We start from the raw sequence: 19,077 nt of genomic DNA on the forward strand, positions 1-19,077 counted from the left end.
GTGGGCTTCATGTTAACACGACATCCGTCATCATATGTGCCGTATGACAGAGAGGCATTGAGCTGTTGTCCAGAAATGGCAGTCAAGGAGGAGGAAGGCCTGCTGGAGATGATTCACAAATTTCCTCTTCCTCCGCCGTGTGCACGTTTTTGCAAGTCGCTCCGGTGAGGAGTGTCAGCCAAACGGGCAAAAATGTAAATGCAAGAGTGACGGTGTGATGTGTGTATTGGTGGCTCATAAACACAGGATGTCTCAGCAGATGTAAGCACTGAGCAAATGACCAGACAGTAAGCAGAGATGCCTCGTTATTGTGAGTCACATCATGCACAAAGCCTCTCTCTCCAGCACACCAGCAGCCACCACAGAGCCTTGTGCTATCTGTCTGTCATTTATTTCCAATCTCGGGCCTGCGAGGCGTTGATTGCAGCTTAATTATTGAAAATTCGGCGGAAAAACAAGAGCAGGGGCCGTGTTTATCCTCGACACAGAGCACATTTTTGTCCGTTCAGTGTAACAAGGAAAGGCTCGCATCATGAATCACCTCGCTGGCTCCGTGCCTCCCAACTCAGAGACTGCAGCACAAACGAAAAACATCTGTTGGAAAGGCCGCCATGTGCGCTGGGCTTCAGTAGCCACTCTGGAATTTTTGCAGAGATCACATGACAAGGACGACCATTATACTGGCAACAAAGACCAGCAACACACTCTTCAGTGTTTAAACAAAGACAAGATGCCCCACAGTCCAGGATTATGAAACGTTTAGGCTGGCTCATCATCAGCAGAATGCCTTTCTGCTAACCAAAAGTGGGATACACCCATGTGGATGCTGGCTGTGGCAATCACACTGACTCTGTGAAGAGCAGCAAACACACAAGCTATCGCCATGGCTACTGTTAAAATACGGTTTCTGAAATACTCTTTGATCCCTCAGCTAGTCTTGTACTCCAGCCGGGATTTTCTTGCATTATACATGCAGTATGGCTCGCTGCAGAGAAATAAAAATTGCCTCAGCGTCACTTTTGCCCCGAAGAGGAGTTTGTTTAAAGCAGTTTGGATTTCTGCTGAGCTCCGCGTTTCTATCCCGCCCCCCCACCCAAAAAAAAAAGTTAAAAGCGTTTGTCCTGCGTCTCTCTGTTTCTCCCAGTCATTTCCTCGCCGTGTTGACAAGGTAAATTATGCAAAGGTACAGGGTGAATATTTAATGCTGTAACCTGAGGGGGAGAGCTGACCCACAGGAGAGTTGTCATTCTCTGCGTGCTTCCACTGAGTCATCTCGAGATGCATACAGAGAGAGAGAGAGAGAGAGAGAGAAAGAGGGGGGTGGAGGGTGTCGCAACATCAGATCGTCTTAATTCAGCGCCTCGCATCAATTATTGATCAATGAATAATGCCGCAAAGGTGTTCATGGCTCGCCACCTTCCACCTCCCAGCCCTGCCTGCCTGTTCTTTCCCCCTCTTTGCTTTTATTCCTGTCCCGGCCGCAGAGCGCGCTGAGATGTTTACTGTTTATATTTGGACCAGTGCAGGCGTGAAAAATGGAAAACAATACGCAGGGGGAGATTGAAAGATAAGAGATATGGCTAAAAATATCATCTCCGGCTCGCTGGCTTGTCTGCCTACAGCACAGGAGGTGACGTGGTGGTAATGTGTGGGCCAGATAGGGAAGCTTGTGGTGATGGTGATGGTGATGGTGGTGTGTGTGTGTCACTCTCCTATATTTGACACTCCTATGACTTAGAAGAGTGTAATGGGGAACCTTGGGACGGAGGAAACCTCAAAGTGCTAATACGCAATATTCTGGCATTTTTAATTTTTGCAGCACCTTTCTTTCACTCAATTCTGTTTCTGCACTGCACTTCCTAGACATCACCTGTCAATCAAACACTGTGGGCGGTACTTTGAGGTCTTTTTTCTCCCCCCTTGATATTTGGTGGATTTAGTTTCTGGAGGTTTCTGGAGGTGTGCAACCATTTTGAACTTCACCTGAAAACTTTGATTCTGAGCGAGAGCCTCCATAATGTATGACGCTCAGCTCTGCTTTTGATTAATAGTAATGTTAGTCGTAATAACTTGACTTTTCCATCGCACACCCTTTACAGAACAGCGGCAAAAGCCTTTTCTTTGTGCGTTGAATTGTTGGTGGATGATTAAACGGTAAAGAAAGAATGAATTGAATTCTGAGTCAGTTCCATTTTTCAAGCAAAAAGCCTGATCCAAATCAAACTGTGGTCTAAAAACTGAGGTACAAACAGAACCGGGAAAGGGGCGAGGATGGGGGGGCATTACACCCCTAGGTGGCACTCCTTTGGTGGCTGCCGCTGCCCATGCCTCCCTCCCTCCCACCCGGCTCTTCTTCTGTTTATCCCAAACAAGACACTGTTGCAGCTGCCGGAAACGTGACACACATCACTTCCTGTGAGTGCGGCGGATTTTTTTTTTTTTCCTGGGAAATGACCGACTGCACCAGACGGCGGCGGTGGAAAAAAAAGTTTTCATGAGCTGGAAACAAAACGAATCACCATGGTGTTTTAGCAACCAGTGACGGACATTTGTTGACATGGAAACGTCACAGATTATTACTCCCAGGACCGTGTTACTTTTCTCAGGCTGAGCTGATGTGCCTGGTCAGACTCAGGTACTTGTTATTCCCCCGTGAGGCGTGGATCGCCTCTCCCTCTGCCCTACAGATGGTACTCTGCGTCACTGGGTTTGCTTTCCTAAACCACAGAGAGCCATAGCAGCAACACAAGGGAAACCCTCACTGCATTGGCATTCCTTTGAGCATGCCTCTCACACCACATCACATGGGCCGGACCAGAGAAAATGTTGTCTTTTCACAGTCATTCTATTCAAGCGTGGCTGGGCTTGACCTAATAGGCATAGGCCCTTTTTTCCCCCCTTTTTTAAAACTTTTATATAACAGTTAACAAATCCTCTCAGTTTCACTGCGTTTCAGCTCACACGTGTTCAAAAGTTTGATTTTATCTTGCACTGGGGGGAAATTTCGCCGAATGAAGAGTTTTATTACAAACACAGCCTAGTGATTTTAAAAGAAAATCACAACCGTGACAGTTCATCACTTCTAAGAAATAAAAAGATTCTGTGAACGTGTCAAAGCACATAAATTGTTTTTGCGAGAGCTGCTAAGGCTGTTTCTGTGTTAATGATTTAATTTTGGAAACTCATTTTGAAATTGTAGGGGTTTTTAATGTTTTTCTTTTGGGTGAAAACAAGTGCTTTTGATTTGCTGGGGCCGAAATGAAAGTGGACAGGAAGGCACGCTCTCTTTGTTAATTGTAGCAGCTTCAAGGCCACAGCACCTCGGGGCAGAGCCTGGATGACACATTGTCATGTGAGCCCTCAACCCAGTCACATGCACCGTCCAGTCCACAAGCAGAAAGCAGTCATTTGTAATAACATCCTCACAGTTAACAGATAATTCATGTTTTTTTTCCCCTTTTTTCTTTTATGGTATCCATTTGGTCCCCCTGCCTGAGAGAAGAAATTTTGTTTTTCGACCACTTTCAGGCTGCAGACCATCTGAGTGTCACATGAAATAAGCAGGAAGTCTTCTTTAAGTGGGGGACATTTTCAGTTTGCGTGTCAAAGCTTTTTTTTTTTTTTTTTTTTTTTTTTTTTGCCTTTAAAGGAAATGTACTCAGTTATTTACTTAATTAACATTGGATGCATTTCAATCAGTTAGTATGTGTACCATCTGTGTCCATCTGCCAGAGGAGTGTAGATCTGAAGATAGTCACCAAAATAATTCTGTTTTATTGTGTTGTAGCTCAATATGTCATTAACTATGCATTTTCTCAGGATTTTTTAAATATTACAGTCAACACGATGAGAATATTTCATCGATTGCTGGATATTAGAGTGTATTGATTTATTATTTAGATGTTCACTCAGAGATATTGCCTGGCTAAAGTTGATTTGGTCTTTTCCCATTTTCTTTGCTTGATTTGGCTTGACTTGATATTTTGGAGCATTTTTACATTTTTTCCCATCAACAGAAAGCAAAAGCAATTTATTATTCAAAAGAACAGGACAGGTTTCATCACACTTGGCTTTACATAACAAAGTGAGCGCTGGTTATTGAGGACTGTTGGTTCTGCAGCTCAGGAGGACAGCTGTGTCAGATTTAATTATTAATGAGGTTATGGCTATTTATTCAGAATCTGTATCTTGTGTCACCAAAGTCAGTGAATCATCCGGCGTGAGTGAATGGAGGCATTCTGCCTCTCTTGGCACCGTTTCACACATCGCATCTTCTCTCCTTACAGCTAAACTGCATTAAAGCGCCAGTCAATAGGATGCTTGTTTTTATTTTATTTTATTGTGGCGACGTTCCTGTTGCCAAGTCGTCATCGCCGTGGTGTTTTTCGCGCCGCACTTCCCAGAGGTCACCTGCCAGTCAAACAGTGTGTGTTCGATGCTGCGGCGTCCTTGGATGATCTGTGAATGAAGTTTTCGAGTTTGGAGGTTGTGAGCTTTTCATTGTATGCTCACACTAACATACCCATTTCTTCCTCTATTTATTCCAAACAAACTGGAAACATAAAACACACCACTTCCTGTGTGCACAAGGAGTTTTTCCTTGGGAGGAAATACATGACACCAGAGCAGCCAATGTAGGGCTACAACTAATGACTACTTCCATTGTTGATTAATGTATTTATTTTCTAAATCAACTGATTACTCGTCTAGTTTGTAAAGTGTCACAAACGTTAGCACAGCCCAAAGTGATGTCTTCAAATAGTTTCTTTATTCTGACCAGCAACAAACAAACAGATATTAATTTTATAATGATATGAAACAAAGACAAGTAAGAAAATCTCATCATCGTAGTGATGCTGTAATCAGCAGATGTTTGGGATTTTTACTTGATAAATGCCTTAACAATGACTGAATTTTTTAAAATCTAATTTTCTGTTGGTTTAAGATAACATATTCCTTTATTAGTCCTGCAGTGGGGAAATTTCCAGCATTGCAGCCGCAAAGTGGATAGCAAAAATACGAAGCATCAGTAAAAACAGACAATAAATAGCAAGCAAGCAGTATAAACAATATAACCAAGGAGTGTAGAAAATATAAAAAATAAAAAATATCAACAATTTAAACAACGGAAACACAGTGACCACAGTAGATGTGCATTTGTTTACTTGTTTATCAAATATTTCAGCACTACAAAATAGTTTTCATGCACTGGTCAGCAGATAAAGCTTTATTGTTTTTCCTCAGTCATTGGTTGAGAGTATCAAAACAGCCATTTGATGATCAGAAAATGTCATGAATATCTTTTAAAAGCACACGCAACATGCAACAGATTAGCTGTTGTTTTAAAATGTGTCCGTAAACACGGCTTGAAAACAGGCTCGCCCTTCCATGATCACTGCTGTACGTCTGTGGAAGCCTGAGGCATCCTAAAGCGTCATGTAAGCACGTCACATTTGATCGCCGCGTTGATGGCTCATTATAGTGCTCCATTAGGGAATTACGGCTGATGGGAGCCTGGCCATGGGTTTAACACCATCCATCCCTGTGAGGAAAGCCCCACGGCGACGCGAAACCCCCTACTCTTCCTTCCTCGGCTAAATCAGGGAAAGAGCCGGGGATCGAGGCCGAAAACCCCCCCAGTGCCGGAGCTAAGCCTGGTCAGGAGCTAATCCGCTCTCTGCTAATAGCCCTTGATGATATACGAAGTGCAGCTGTGGCGGGAAGGTAGGCCAACAGCTGTGGCCCACAGACCGAAAATCAGATTTTGCCGGCAAACAAACCAACAAACAAGCAGCAGAACACGCTGCCTCACCTCCTGCTGGGAGAGACGGAGCACAAATTAGACTGCGGCCTGGAGGTTTCGCAACAGTGTTTGGAAAGGGGGCGTTAAAGGAAAAATCCATCTGTGGATACTCATACGGTTATCATCAATAATGTGATTTTTTTAATGCATTCGAGGAGTAAGTTTGTGTAAGTCACTTTTTTTTTGTCCCTGAACCTGCTTTGTCTGTTTCTACTGCAGCTGCAGATGTCCTCCATTTCCCAGAATGCCTTTCAGCAGCAGCCAGAGAAGGGGGTGCAGGCTTGATGCATTTGTGCTTTGGGTTTCACCTGCAGTTAGAGAGAGCGATAGTGATGGCTGGTGTGTGATAAGAGCAAGAGAGCACATTTCAGCAGTCGGTAAAAAGTGGGAGTTCTGGCCCTCACTCCCATCACATGGTTTGTGGTTGCATTGCATTAAAGTCTATTGAGGCTGCTGCTGGTGGAGAAATTGGGGCAAAATGAGTCAAGAGAGAAGCTCCTGCTCTTTGATTCTGCAGGCCTAATACCACAACCTGACATTTTTTCCTCCTATGCGGCTCCATTGTAGCAACACCAGAGCTGTCTAGACATGATGTAACATCATTTGCTTTGAGCCTGTTGTCCACAACGGTAATAAGAAAAATACACAACAAAACAAGCAGGCCCAGAAATGCAAGATACAACACGAGTGTCTGTTTTTTGTAATAATCTGAAAGTGATGTTTTTTTCCTGTTCAAGGTGCCGACTTTTAGCGGTACCCTTTACTTGATCTGGCCTGTGCCTGCACCTCATTTGAAACAAAAGAACCGCAGACCTGCTTTTCATCCCTTATTTTGCGAGGCTGAGGTTTTTGTCTCCTGTCGTTGTATCGGCGGAGCGGTAACGCCGTTTTCCTCAAGGACTGCCCCGCAGAACCAAGAGACAGCGCTGTCCAGTGATGCGTGCCGTCTCGGCCCGAGGGGTAAACAGTGCATCTTTGTCTACGAGCTTTGATGGTGTTTGGCCCTGGACCTTGTCTGCGTGTGTGTTTGTGTGTACGCTGGCAAAGCTTTTTTCATTGTAAGTGCAGAGGAACCTGCAAGGGCAGGGCATGCTAGCTTTCTCAGAGCAGCAAAGTGCCTGCAGAGGTCATTTAAGCTCACCGGAAAGTTGTTTGCCTCTCATCCCGCTGCCTTTTAATGTCAGCGAAAAGAGCTACATCACATCCTTCCGCAAACATCATATCGACAGCGACCAAAATGACTGCCACCGGCGCATACTGAAAGTTTTCGATGCGGAAATTGGGGAAATAAGAGCCGAGTCTACGTGCTGAACGTGGTTGAAGCTTTTGTTGGACAGCTCATGTGGGCCCGTTTCTGCTCCTCTCTATATGTCCCGTTGCTCGAGTGTGAGAATATCCCAAAGGCTGCTGGGAATGGATACACCTGTGGTTTTGGAATAGCAGTCCTCTCACCCAGCGGACTCCCATAAACTGTGAAATCCGAGACCCGTCCGCAGAAAACTTCAAGGAATGCTGTAAAGCTCTGGGCAGGATCCAGGCCTGTGACTTTGGCCGAGGACTCATGACCACGCGGTGCAGAGCGGAACGTTACTCCGAGACTCGAGAACAGAAAGAAAAAAATATAATAGCGTTGCCTCTGATTGTGCATATTTATCAAGGGAGCGCATTCTTCGGCCGCGTTCCTTTAGATTTGCATCGTGGGTGGTTGGTGGGTAGGAAGCGGAGCTGGCAGGCTTATCAGCTGATCAATGATAAGGGAGAGATTAGTGATAAATGCAGACTTGTTGGAGGAGTTTATTTAGCTGAAGTTTTTCTTTGCTCGGCCTACACGGTGCTGGCCTTGGACTTCTGCTATGTCATATCGCATAGTATTTCTCTCTTACTATTTTACAAATGATGAATACATTTTCTTTACAGAGACTACGAGTGGGTGGTGGCTATTTAATGACTATAATCAAAATTGCATTGAGCTAGAGGTTATGTCAATACAATCAATAATGCTTTTGCTGTCACAGTTATCGATTAACAGAGTGACAACACCGGTTTTTCAAGTATGACCCAGAATGCGTTGACATATCAAACATCCAGATAAAAGCAGAAAAAAAAACTCCTGTGACCTCTGTGTCTTGAAACCCTGTCATTGATAAGTTATTCTGGGTTGATGTGGGTTTGCATGGCTGCGGTTTGCGTGTTAATACTACTAGAGGGCCTCTCGGTGATGTGAGAGATGGTGGATGTGCAGGCGTGAATTTCACAAGAATCTGCGCACAAACGTCTTTGTTTAACTCCCCGTCTGTCAGTCGATAGTCGCGTTTTTGTCAGGTGTGAGCTTCAGATTTGTCCCGCAAATAAATCACCTCCGTGCTCCTTTCCCACCAAAATAGAGCGCAGCATGAGGAGGTTACTCGGTATCATTCTTAATCATCAGGTTTGAGGCTCTCCCACTCTCCTCCTGTGGTTCACTATTAATAGAAACGTCTCAGAATAATTCAGCAGCTGCTCCACATGAATAAATACTTCCTGACTGGTAAACACTATACAGATAAAGGTATGCTTTGTCTGATGTGAGGTATTCACACAGTTTGATGCAGTGGTGTGTGTGTGGGTGTGGGTGTGAGTGTGAAAAACATGCACATGCTCAAAACAAGCGATGGGTCGAGTGAGAGGAAGCCTCGCAGGGGGAAGCCACTAAACGATGTGTGAATGCAACACTTAGTGCATGCATGGCTCGGCTGTGCGCTGGCAACGCGCGAGCTCGAGCCTGGCAGTCTTGCGCGCCGAATCTCTCAAGACCCGCTGCAAAGAACCGGTGTCCTCGCTGCACAGGAAGCTGGCTTTGTCCACCGCACGGCCTCGCCGCGCTCATTACAGCCGAGCCAGCCCAACTTGGCAGATGTTCCTCTCGGCCTTGCCAGCTCCGACAATGATAGGAGGATAGAGCAAGACAATTACAGGCGAATTAAGTAATCAATGACTTTCATCGACCTCTCTCGGTGACCGAGGAATTGTAACGACACCGGCGGGTCTTCGGCTCTCCTTGCGGTGGCTTTTAATCGACGCAAATAATAAAGTCACATTTTCACAACGAAGACAAAGGAAGCTATTTGATTACAGCAGACGTTCAACAGAAATGATTAGTGACGAGATAATGTAATTAGTGAAGCAGAGATACCAAGCTAAATGGAGTATTGGTGTCAGAGAATGTACCAAAGATTAATGTGCGATACGAAAAGCCTTGAATAACATGTCGGAAACAACAAAAGTGTCTTCATTTCTATATTTTTGGCACAGGGAAGCCTATACTTCTCAAATATTGGGGAAAAAGGAGGATTTTATCCCAATTATACTGTCCAGTCACGCCAAACTAATGGCTCAGGCTTGTTTATGGAAAGGAAGCTCAGTGTTAGCCAGTACCTTAAGTTTAGTACTGGTATCAGCATTAAAAAAGTGATATTGGCGCATATTACTACTATTATGATTGTTGCTTTTTTGGCTTGAGAAGGAGCCTTTTGAAGAGTTGTAGCTGAAATGAGTTGTGTGCTGATTCATTCATTGTTTATCAGTTGCAAATGTGGCTGGGAGGAGGAGATCAGTAATATCTTGAAATGTCAGTGGGCAAAAAAAAAAATTTGTCACTGAATTATTGGTATTGATCAACAACCCTATCAATGTCCCACAGATATATTATGCTCAGTTTGTGCTTTGGGGCAGTAAAAGTCTTCCTCATTGCACACTTTAACCATCTGTGTCTCTGTGGCTACTTGTTTGAGTTGAATCCATTCACAAAGAGGCCTTGCTCATAGATGTTTGGGATCTCCATTAAATATGAGGCTTTAAAAAAAAAAAAATTGGTCCCACACGATGCTTGGATTGTAGTTGCCGTTTCAGATAAGCAGGTCACGTGGTTCTTCCGATGCACCTCTTTAACCAAAACCACAGCCAAAAACCGCTGGCAGCCGAGCGCTCCGTCTCAGTACAGTGTGGGAGAGATAGGCCATCTGACCTCAGCTGCTTTTTGGAAACGTTACATCCTCTCATTTTTCCCATTCCAGTCGGAGCGCTGAAGGCCTCGCCGGCTGCAGGCCCAGAGAAAGGGATGTCCACTTTGTTTCCTGCCAATGAAAACGGCTCCCCACCCTTCCTGCTCGAGTCGTGCCACATACACTGAGAAAAGGCTCGCAGAATGACAAACTGACTGACTTCTCTTAATGAGCATGTTTGGAGCTGGTAGACAGAACAGGGCGCAGGGCTAATTCTGGATTAGCTAAATTACAGCATTTAAGCTGCTTTTAGAAACATTAGTTTTGTTGTTGCCTCTGGATTACGGACTGTATTGCCCTGTGATACATGAACATATACATTGTGAATGTTTTCGTTGTGCATTTTCCATCATAATGCACTTGCCTTGTTGTCACCTAAATCTGAGAAAAGAGGGTAAACGAGGAGAAGAAAGTTTTGTCCGGCAAAATTAAGACGCATGGATAGTGTCAAGAACTCTAATAATTTGCTCAGTTGCTTTTCTTACTAAATAGACAGAAAAATGACACTGCTGATGCGTTTTTTTGGCTGCATCTTGGCTCCAGGGACACTCGGTGATAATTGTGCCCTTTCCTGCTCACTTCTTCGAGGAAATAATTATCGATTTAGCAATTCTGAGAACTTCACACACACAGCACTCCGGTGTCTGCTCAAGCACTCTCTTCTGCTTGAGTCTCTGGGCCAAGGCTGAAATCTGCCACAGTGGCACAGCTGAGTCTCAGCATGCAGATTACAAACACAGAAGCCGGTTGAGCTTCCCACAATCTATCTGCGATGAAGAATGTTGAGCCGTGGCGTGAGGTAGCCGGAGGAGAGACTGGGTCAGGGAGCCGGGGAGGGCGAGTTTTTTGGGGAGGAAACGAGAACGGCGACTAACGTGCTGTGAAAATGACACGGCGTGAATGGTGCAAGTTGGATCAGCGAATCAAGGGAGACGCTCGCCCAGACAGCCAGAGTGTGTTTTTTCATCTGTCAGCGGAGAGCAGTGAGTGTCATTAGACGGAGCGCTGCTGACCCGGGACAGAGCGCTGACGAGCCTGGCTGCTTCCTGCTTCCTGTGAAAGGACGGCTGCAGGGGAAACAGCGGGGCTGCTGAGGGAGGATAAGGCCTGGGGCAGGAAGCGCCGAGCTGAGACAGCCTCCAGTCACTCATGCCCAGCCGCTTTGACCACCAGTATCCCTTCAGCTTCCTCAGGACTGCTGACCTGCTGAGCTGGACGGTGTGTGTGTGTGTGTGTGTGTGTGGGCATGTGTGTGTTTTATTTATTCTTTAGTTGGATCCCAGTGTCTCCCAGAAAGTGGTTGCTGACTTTCCCGGGGTCCATGGAAAAATAACAACAATAAAAACAAGCAATAATTAAAATCACACCGTATCAATAACCAAAAAAAAAAAACAAACAAACAAAAAAAAAACCCAAATATAAAGATCCTCATATGAATTTTTGAGATATTTTGATCCTTTAGTGTTTATTAAGTATGAAATAACATATTTACACTGCATATTGGCATATAAACACTCAGTTTGCACCATTAAGATTTGTTTTACATTATTAAAGAGAGAGAGAGAGTGTGTGTGTGTGTATGTGTGTGAGCTCAACATGATCAGAAGAAAGCACCTTTTTTTCGTTGGGTATTTTCCACCCCTCTGATTGATTGTGTTCCTTTCAAGGCTGATTTGTTTAACTGTGAAATTGCATATTTGCATCGCATGTTGGGAAGCAAACACTAAATTTACATCATCAGCATTTGTTTTATTTTAAATCGTAAATGGCAACATACAGCAGGAGTCACAGAGGAAGATACCCGCCCCCCCCCAGCCCCGAGCCAGTCTCATCTTTCCCCCTTGTTTATTGAGTCTTGTACTTTGTTGGTTGTTTTATTTTCTGTTCGCGGCGCTTTGTGTGGCTCCAGCACACAAAACCGCTGCATGCTCGTCTGCCCTGCTGCTCGCTGCGTGGGACCAACATTTTTTACCGCTTCAGGCTGCGCGCTCGGTTGTTTTCTGATCAAAAAATCCATTTTTTTTTCTCACCCAGAACGCACAGGAAAGAATTCTCCAATAATAGGCTCTCACAGATCACCTATGGTGGCCCACAGGGGACAGTAGTTGCTTTCATAAGTGAATATTTGACTCAAAAACAGGATAAAGTGTGTAAAAATGGGAAGCTTTGAGCCCTCACTTTTCATATCAAGGGCAATTCTTTAACTTTGAAGGGCCTTTTTACCCCGATTCTAGTCAGTTTCTGCCTCCGGTGTTCGTGCTCCTTTCGACATGCTGGTTATGTGTTGCCACAGTGAGCAGCCACCGCCCTTCACCTCCCTCAGCTGGCCCTTGACCTCGCTGGCTCCATCTATATAAGGACAGACTCAGGCGTCCACTGAAGCACATTCTGGCACCAACATGTTGAGTTTCACAGCACAAACGGCCTTTTGAGCGATACATTTCTCAGGGGAACAGCACAGCGCCACAAAATGTACAATGGCTTTGCTTCTTTTTCTAGACGATGCAAAATAAAACACACTCGTGCATCGCTTCGCTCTCGCCTGGGTGGAGAGACAAGTAACCACAGATGTTTAGGCATTGTCCCAGTCACTAATCCCACTAGGTTGTGTTGGAGCTTGCCATTGGTTGTTTGGCAGATCAGAACAAAGCCTTGACTATATTGAATAGTTTTCGGGCTTTCGGCGAGCAGATTTTGGATGCATACTTGCTGGTTGCCAGGGGTTTGTCGAGACCGAGTGCCAAGACGGCGCAGTTTCATTCAAGGGCCTGAAAGGCATGGCGCCCACAGCCACAACAAAACATCCCTCCAAGTCAGACATCAATCTATGAACATTCACCATCCAAAAGTGCTTGACACAGTCTTTCTTATGACATAATAAATTGCTCTGAACAAATTGGATTTTACTGATTCAGGGCAGCATATGCTTTTTTACATTTACACAGATTAATTTAGGAGTAAGATAAACAACTAAACGCATAAAGTGGTAATTCACAGATAATGTAATAATAAAAAAAAAAAAAATCCAAAAAAATGGCCTAAAAGTGCTTAAACGGTTAAGACGGCAAATCTGTAAAAGCTTGTCCACATTAAAGCCGAAATATTTAATTCAGAGCACACAGACAGAGAGGATTATGGGTGACTTTTGGGTGGCTGTGCCAGCTGCTCTCAACATGAGCGCTACAAGGGTCAATCTGCCTGCTCAGCCTCTGCTTTGTCCTCCTCTCCTTAATCAGCGCACAGAGGGACAACCTCTGAGTAATCACGTCATCTGCGTTGGAGGCGTTCAGCCGCGGCTCTGGAGCGAGCAGGGTGGGGTTCGGCGTGTTGCTTAACAACACTCTGACAGGAAGTAAGACGTCGACCGCGTGTTGGTTTTGGTTGTGTAATTTGACACTTGTTATAGCGCAAGCTCCTTAACCAGCAGGACATCGCACTTTACATTAAGTGTGTTTTGGAGTCTGCTGAGAAAATTAATATTTCACTTATAATCCATAGCTTCTCAGAGAAGATCAGTTGTATGCTGATTTTTTCCCCTGAATTTATCTTGATAAAAGCACATGGTGAGCACCGCCTGTGGCAAAGCAAGACAAATCAGTTTATTTACCAGACACAAATTGACAACATTAGCCTTTCTTCAGGCATGCCATATTGAAAATATACACTTTTGGGACCCTATTTTGCAAAGCACACAGAGGGCTAAGTAATGAGGCAGCATGGGGGGGTACTGGGCAGCAGACCCAGTTCCCATGTGAGGGGGATCAAAGGGCTTGGCCCTGGCAGAACGGGCCCTGCGGCGACACACTACTGCTGCCATAATTGGGGAAGAGCCATGTAAAACTGTCCAGGGGAGGCCTAGGACGGCTTAATTATGTCGTGAAATTTAATTAGCGCTGTGTTGTGCGTGCCTGCAGTCTTAACTGGCAGGCCTTGATGTAATGTGTTTTTGCTGGTGTTTATCATCTATTATAAGTGAACATGGCAGGGTTATGGTTTCAATCCCCGTGGTTAAAATGGGTGGAATATGAAATGTTTGTACATTAGCAGCCCTGTCATGAATTTGCATCCACTTTGCCGCCCTCAGAGTAAATCATTTTAAAACCCACCCATATTGGCTCATAAAGGCTCACATTTACAATTATGGAGCCAACATAGGTACCGGAGGTGTGCGCGAGTGCTTGCGTGCGCTTTTTTTTCTTCCGTGAGTGCACTTGAGCAAAATGATCCTCAATTATCTCAGCCTTTCCTTCTGCGGCTGACAGGGAGAAAATACGGTTTGAACGTTGGGAGATGTCACACAGTATGACAGTAAGATTATCTCCGTGTGGGTGTTGTGTTATGTGCAGAGAAACAGTCTCCGAGTTGCTTGGCCCTCAGCAGCGATAAACGCATGACATCAGCGTTGTACTCGCACTGTAAGCAGCTCAGAAGGTCCTGTAGCACCGGAGTAAACAGGCCAGTTCTCCCAGTAAACCTACATCTGCCTTTGATTTTTATCACACTGTGGTTAGAGATTGTAATCGGGGAAATATGACCTGTAAATAACTGCTGGAAACTTAATTATGGAGGCTGCTGTGTTTGAACACTCCTGGGTCTTCTCACAAGATTAAGGCATATGTTTGGACTGATAAGTGATGGCACATCAGACTCAATGTATATATATTTTTTATTTTTTTATATATATTAATACCAGCAGGATAGGTGTAGTAGTGTAGTGGTGCGGTGCTCCGTGTTTACTGTAGGATTTATTTGTAGATGTTGGGGGTGCGGGATTATTTTGGATCTGAGACCCAGTTTCATTCCTGGTCGGTTCCAGGATCAGGCCCCATAGGTGTTGCAGTTTAAAAATGGATCTTATGTGGATTTTGAAACGGGACCATGTCAAAACGTCACACCCAGAAACTTCAGCCTCTGCGCCAGAATCTCCGTATCATGTAGGAGATTAGGACAGATGTGATGTATGTGAAATTGTAGTTGTTATTTTATCTCTGAACAGTAAGACCAGATGATGAATTTTCCTTGTATTTACATTTTTCAAGCCGTGAGCGCAGTTTTCCAGCGTGTGCGTGTGCGTCTGCTGGGGAATTGTAGCTTAATGAATTGAAAAGACACTGGTGTTACAGCACAGCTGGTACTTGAGCTTCATGCATTTATCTTAAATACTGTAGCCGTGCAGGATTTTCTCTAATGTTAAATGCGTAGACATCAGCACGGTGATGTATGGCCTCTGTGAGGTGTTTTCTGTTTGCATTTGTCATTATTTTAACTCCCTGGTGCTTTTGATACTTAAAATCCAAGGACTTGAACCAGATAACTCTCATGAACGCTGAATCTGTGGCAGTGTTGTTTTTTTCTTTCCCGGCATGAAAATGGGTCATCGCAACTAATTTAAGAGATAAAACTGATAGAATCCCATGTATTACATATTTCATGGAGATACTATTAGAGAACACAAAAGCTGTGTTTGAAATAATTATCATGCCACATTCAGGTCAAGTGCTGTTCTCTGAGCACTGTATTTACATTAGGTTTGAAAGCATGCCTTGAAGTGCATAAGAGATAATGTTGTATTTAAGGTCCTCAGATGTGCTGCTGTACCACTAAAACCCAGGATGAAGCATTTCTGTAAAAGATCTTAATTGTCTTTTTGATATGAAAGTTTAAATTACAGTATGAATCCACTATAAAAATTTTACCACATCCTCTCCTTGTCTTTTTTTTTTTTTTCAGGCGTTGGACCAGGACCGAACCTCCTTGCAGAAGGTGAAGAAATCAGTCAAGGCTATCTACAGTTCAGGACAAGGTGAGAGAGTCTGTTTCTAAATGTGTCGAGACTCAATGTGCTTAGCAGATGGGTACCCAAAAAAAAAAAAAAAAAAAAAAAAAAAAAAATTCTTGGAGCAAAGACGTTGGGATTTATATATTTTTTTAAATATCTGTAATAATGATGATGATTGCTTTCTTGTCTGGAACATTGCCTTTGTAGGACGGATGATGCTGTGTGTGTGTGTGTGTGTGTGTGTGTGTGTGTGTGTGTGTGTGTGTGTATCCAGGCTGTCCCAGAACCCAACACCTGAGTTTGTTTTGTTCCTCGTTGTGGGGTGTATCGTCGGTAATTTTCCACTGTATACTTTTGAAAGTGTCCTCCCTCTAACTTGACTCTTCAGATGTTTATCCTCAAAAAGCTCCGTCAGCTCCTTGCAGACCAGACAGTTGATCTTTTTCCCCGCAGTGTTTTGAACACTCGATTTAGGGAAAAGACTGGCACATAGGCCCGTACAAAATACTTGAGCACATGAATAAAGCGGGATCATTTTCATCTCGTGTCTTCTGCCGTTTCCACTTTGCTCAATTCCAGCAGCAACATTTTGATTGGCTGGATTGTCTGTCAAACAGTCACTGGCACTGTGAAATCTCATTATGAGCAGATTACATCACCACATATGTGTCAGATTTTGTTTTCTGCGGCATATGTTTTAACTCAAAATAAAGATAGAAATGTCAGTTTTAGGCTCTGGCAAACCCAAGACTGCGCTATAGGCTGACTTCAAGTTGCTGAGATGAAGATGCTGCAGAGCTTGTGCTTATTAGAAAGCAGCAGAGTGAAAGCATCTCTACCCACAGGCTGTCAGCATCTACTAAAGGCTCTAATGGAAGCATCTTGAGGTCTGGCCTCACCTAACCGTGAAATAGCTAACCAGCCAGTGCAGCCTCTCAGAGCCTGCCTTATGCTCAGTTTACAAGTAGAGATGCTCAAGAGGGTCTTCATTAAGGTGACCAGATTTTTGGGAACAAATCCAGGGGCATTTGTGAATTTGCTGATGAATATTAAACACAGCAGACGTGTTCCAGAGTCTGACAGAAATCATATGTCATTTAAAAGTTTGTGAAAGCTTTTCTCAAGCATTTAAACACAAGAACTCTGAGGTCGATCCAGCATCGCTCACCTGACATTTAAATATATCGTTTTAAGAAATATAAATACAGTTTTTAGGTTGTTTAAAAATAATTTTCAAGTTGTTTTTTGTGCTCATTTTCTTGTAATTTTTTGCATATTTTTTTGCTATGGTCATGGCAATTTTTTGCTCACTGGCAAGTTGTATTTTTTCTCATGTTTATGAACAAAATTAGGTTAATTTGTCTGACATCGATACAGCGTCACTGATCTGATGTAACTTGTCAGAAGTCAGCAAATTGAGGATCTGTCTTCCAATTTTGCAGTAGCCAGTTATGAACAAAATGGAAAACTTTACATTTCTCATAACACAAGCGTTTGAAGCGATATACCGTCATATACGAGCAGGATATAATTCTTGTGATCTTGACGTAAAAACTACAAATGACAAGACGTCCGCTGGTTTACAAAGTATCAAATCAGCGGACTGTCCCCTGTAAACGGGGCGTCTGTTCACCCTGTCATCTTCATACTTGTGGTTGAGACCTTGGTAACATTTGAGGCTGCTCAGGCTATATTCTGGCAGCTGATAACAGTGGACCAAATCACTGTTACCTTAAAGTGTGAACCCGTTTATATCTCTCCTGATTCTTGAGATTCAATCAGGCTGAATACATTTTTCTATGGGGAATCTTTGAAATGATAAATATTTGACTCATTCCCAGTATTTTGGTATCTTGGCCTGGGCTGCTTCGGCTCCTCTGGACGGGGTTTTAGGGCTTTAGTGTTTTTGCTGATGTGTAAACGATGTGACTCCACTCTTAGGGTCTGGTAACGGTCTGAACCCGTTCCTGTTGCAATTCCTCTCCACCGCTGACTTAATGACAATGACAGATGGGTGCTACTGCGTGACTGACGGCTCCTGCAGAGTTTCACAGACCCAGAGAGCCACACGCTGTGTTATGCCGACATGTTTTTTAATAAAACATTAAGCACGACTGTTAAAATTCACATTCGGGCCTCCTTGGAAACACACTGATCAAGAATCACTAATGAGAGCGCGTAATCTTTAGGATTGAGCCGTTTGTGTTGCTTCTCTGATAAACAAAAAGACAAGGCAGGCTGGTCTCAGAGCTGCATGGGAACTTAATTTATGTTAGCCCCGGTCTGTTTTATGCTGAGGATCCACCATGAGGTCAGGGTGGGTAGGCTGATCGCTGGTTGACCCTCTGCTCTGTGTCCAACACAGACCATGTCCAGAACGAAGAAAACTACGCTCAGGCTCTGGACAAGTTTGGCAGCAACTTCATCAGCCGGGACAACCCTGACCTGGGAACAGCCTTCGTCAAGTTCTCCTCCCTCACCAAGGAGCTGTCTGCCCTGCTCAAGAACCTGGTGAGGACAAAAAAAATATGTCAACATTTGTCATTCATAGTGCCATTAAAATACATGGCTAAAAGCTACATCCTACAGAATGCCATGTATTTGTAAGTGCTCTTCTATTTTTACAACTACGAGGAGCAAAATATCTTCAAAACAATAGAAAAGATGAGAAAAATTTGCTCTAATTGTGATTTCTATAGGGGATTAGTTAAGGATTAGGGCTTGAGTTTAAGGTTAAGATTACAGATAGGCCAGAAGAGTCAAATAGTTAACTAATCTGTCAACAGCCGACTGTTTGGTTTATTGTTTTTTTTTTTTTTAAACTGTCATTCCTATAATAACATGCTATAGTTTGTTAATTTTTTGTGAGATAACACATAAGAGGCCTAATCTCACCAATTTTTTTTTAAATGCCCTATCAAAGTTTCATCAGTCATCTAAAACATGCCATGTTTCTAAAATATGCGTTTGTTGCCAAGATGATAAGACATGTTTTCATGCATGAGCCTAGCCAATCTCTAGTATTTTTACTTTATTTATTATTTTACTGTATTTGAATTTTCAATATTTTCACAGGCCTTTCACAGGTTGACTAATTGTTTGGACGACCCACCGACACAGTCAGCCTGGAAATAATAGACTTTTGCCCAGCCCTAGTTGGGATTAGGTTGAGGTTCAGTGAGTGAGGATAAGGGTTAAAGTTAGTTTGGGATTAGGATTTGAGTTTGAGGTAAAGGTGCAGGCTTTATTTAGACATGTAGTGCGGCGGTTCAAGGTCAGGGCTTTGGAAATGAATGCAGTCAATAAATATTTTTCTCTAACATACAAACGTGTAGGTGTGTGTTTGTTTAAGAGGCTGAATAAGACGTGTTCATCTCTCTCTATCCTTGTATGAGATTGTTAAAAGCCCACGCTGCCAGATCCATCATTGCGGTGGGACAGTATAGCTGACTGTG

General features: G+C 43.7%; 1 protein-coding gene across 6 annotated transcripts in view; it reads left to right on the plus strand.

Annotated features, from left to right (window-relative positions):
• Positions 1-19,077, plus strand: part of asap1b (ArfGAP with SH3 domain, ankyrin repeat and PH domain 1b) — a 56,002-nt gene that overhangs the window by 1,926 nt on the left and 34,999 nt on the right. For all 6 annotated transcript variants that reach the window (XM_030079178.1, XM_030079174.1, XM_030079172.1 and 3 more), the window contains exons 2-3: positions 15,574-15,646; positions 17,988-18,133. In XM_030079178.1, the coding sequence (XP_029935038.1) occupies positions 15,574-15,646; positions 17,988-18,133 (219 nt within the window). The remainder of the gene's footprint in view (positions 1-15,573; positions 15,647-17,987; positions 18,134-19,077) is intronic.

This window comes from Myripristis murdjan, chromosome 20 (assembly GCF_902150065.1).
Source record: "Myripristis murdjan chromosome 20, fMyrMur1.1, whole genome shotgun sequence".
Taxonomy (NCBI): domain Eukaryota; kingdom Metazoa; phylum Chordata; class Actinopteri; order Holocentriformes; family Holocentridae; genus Myripristis; species Myripristis murdjan.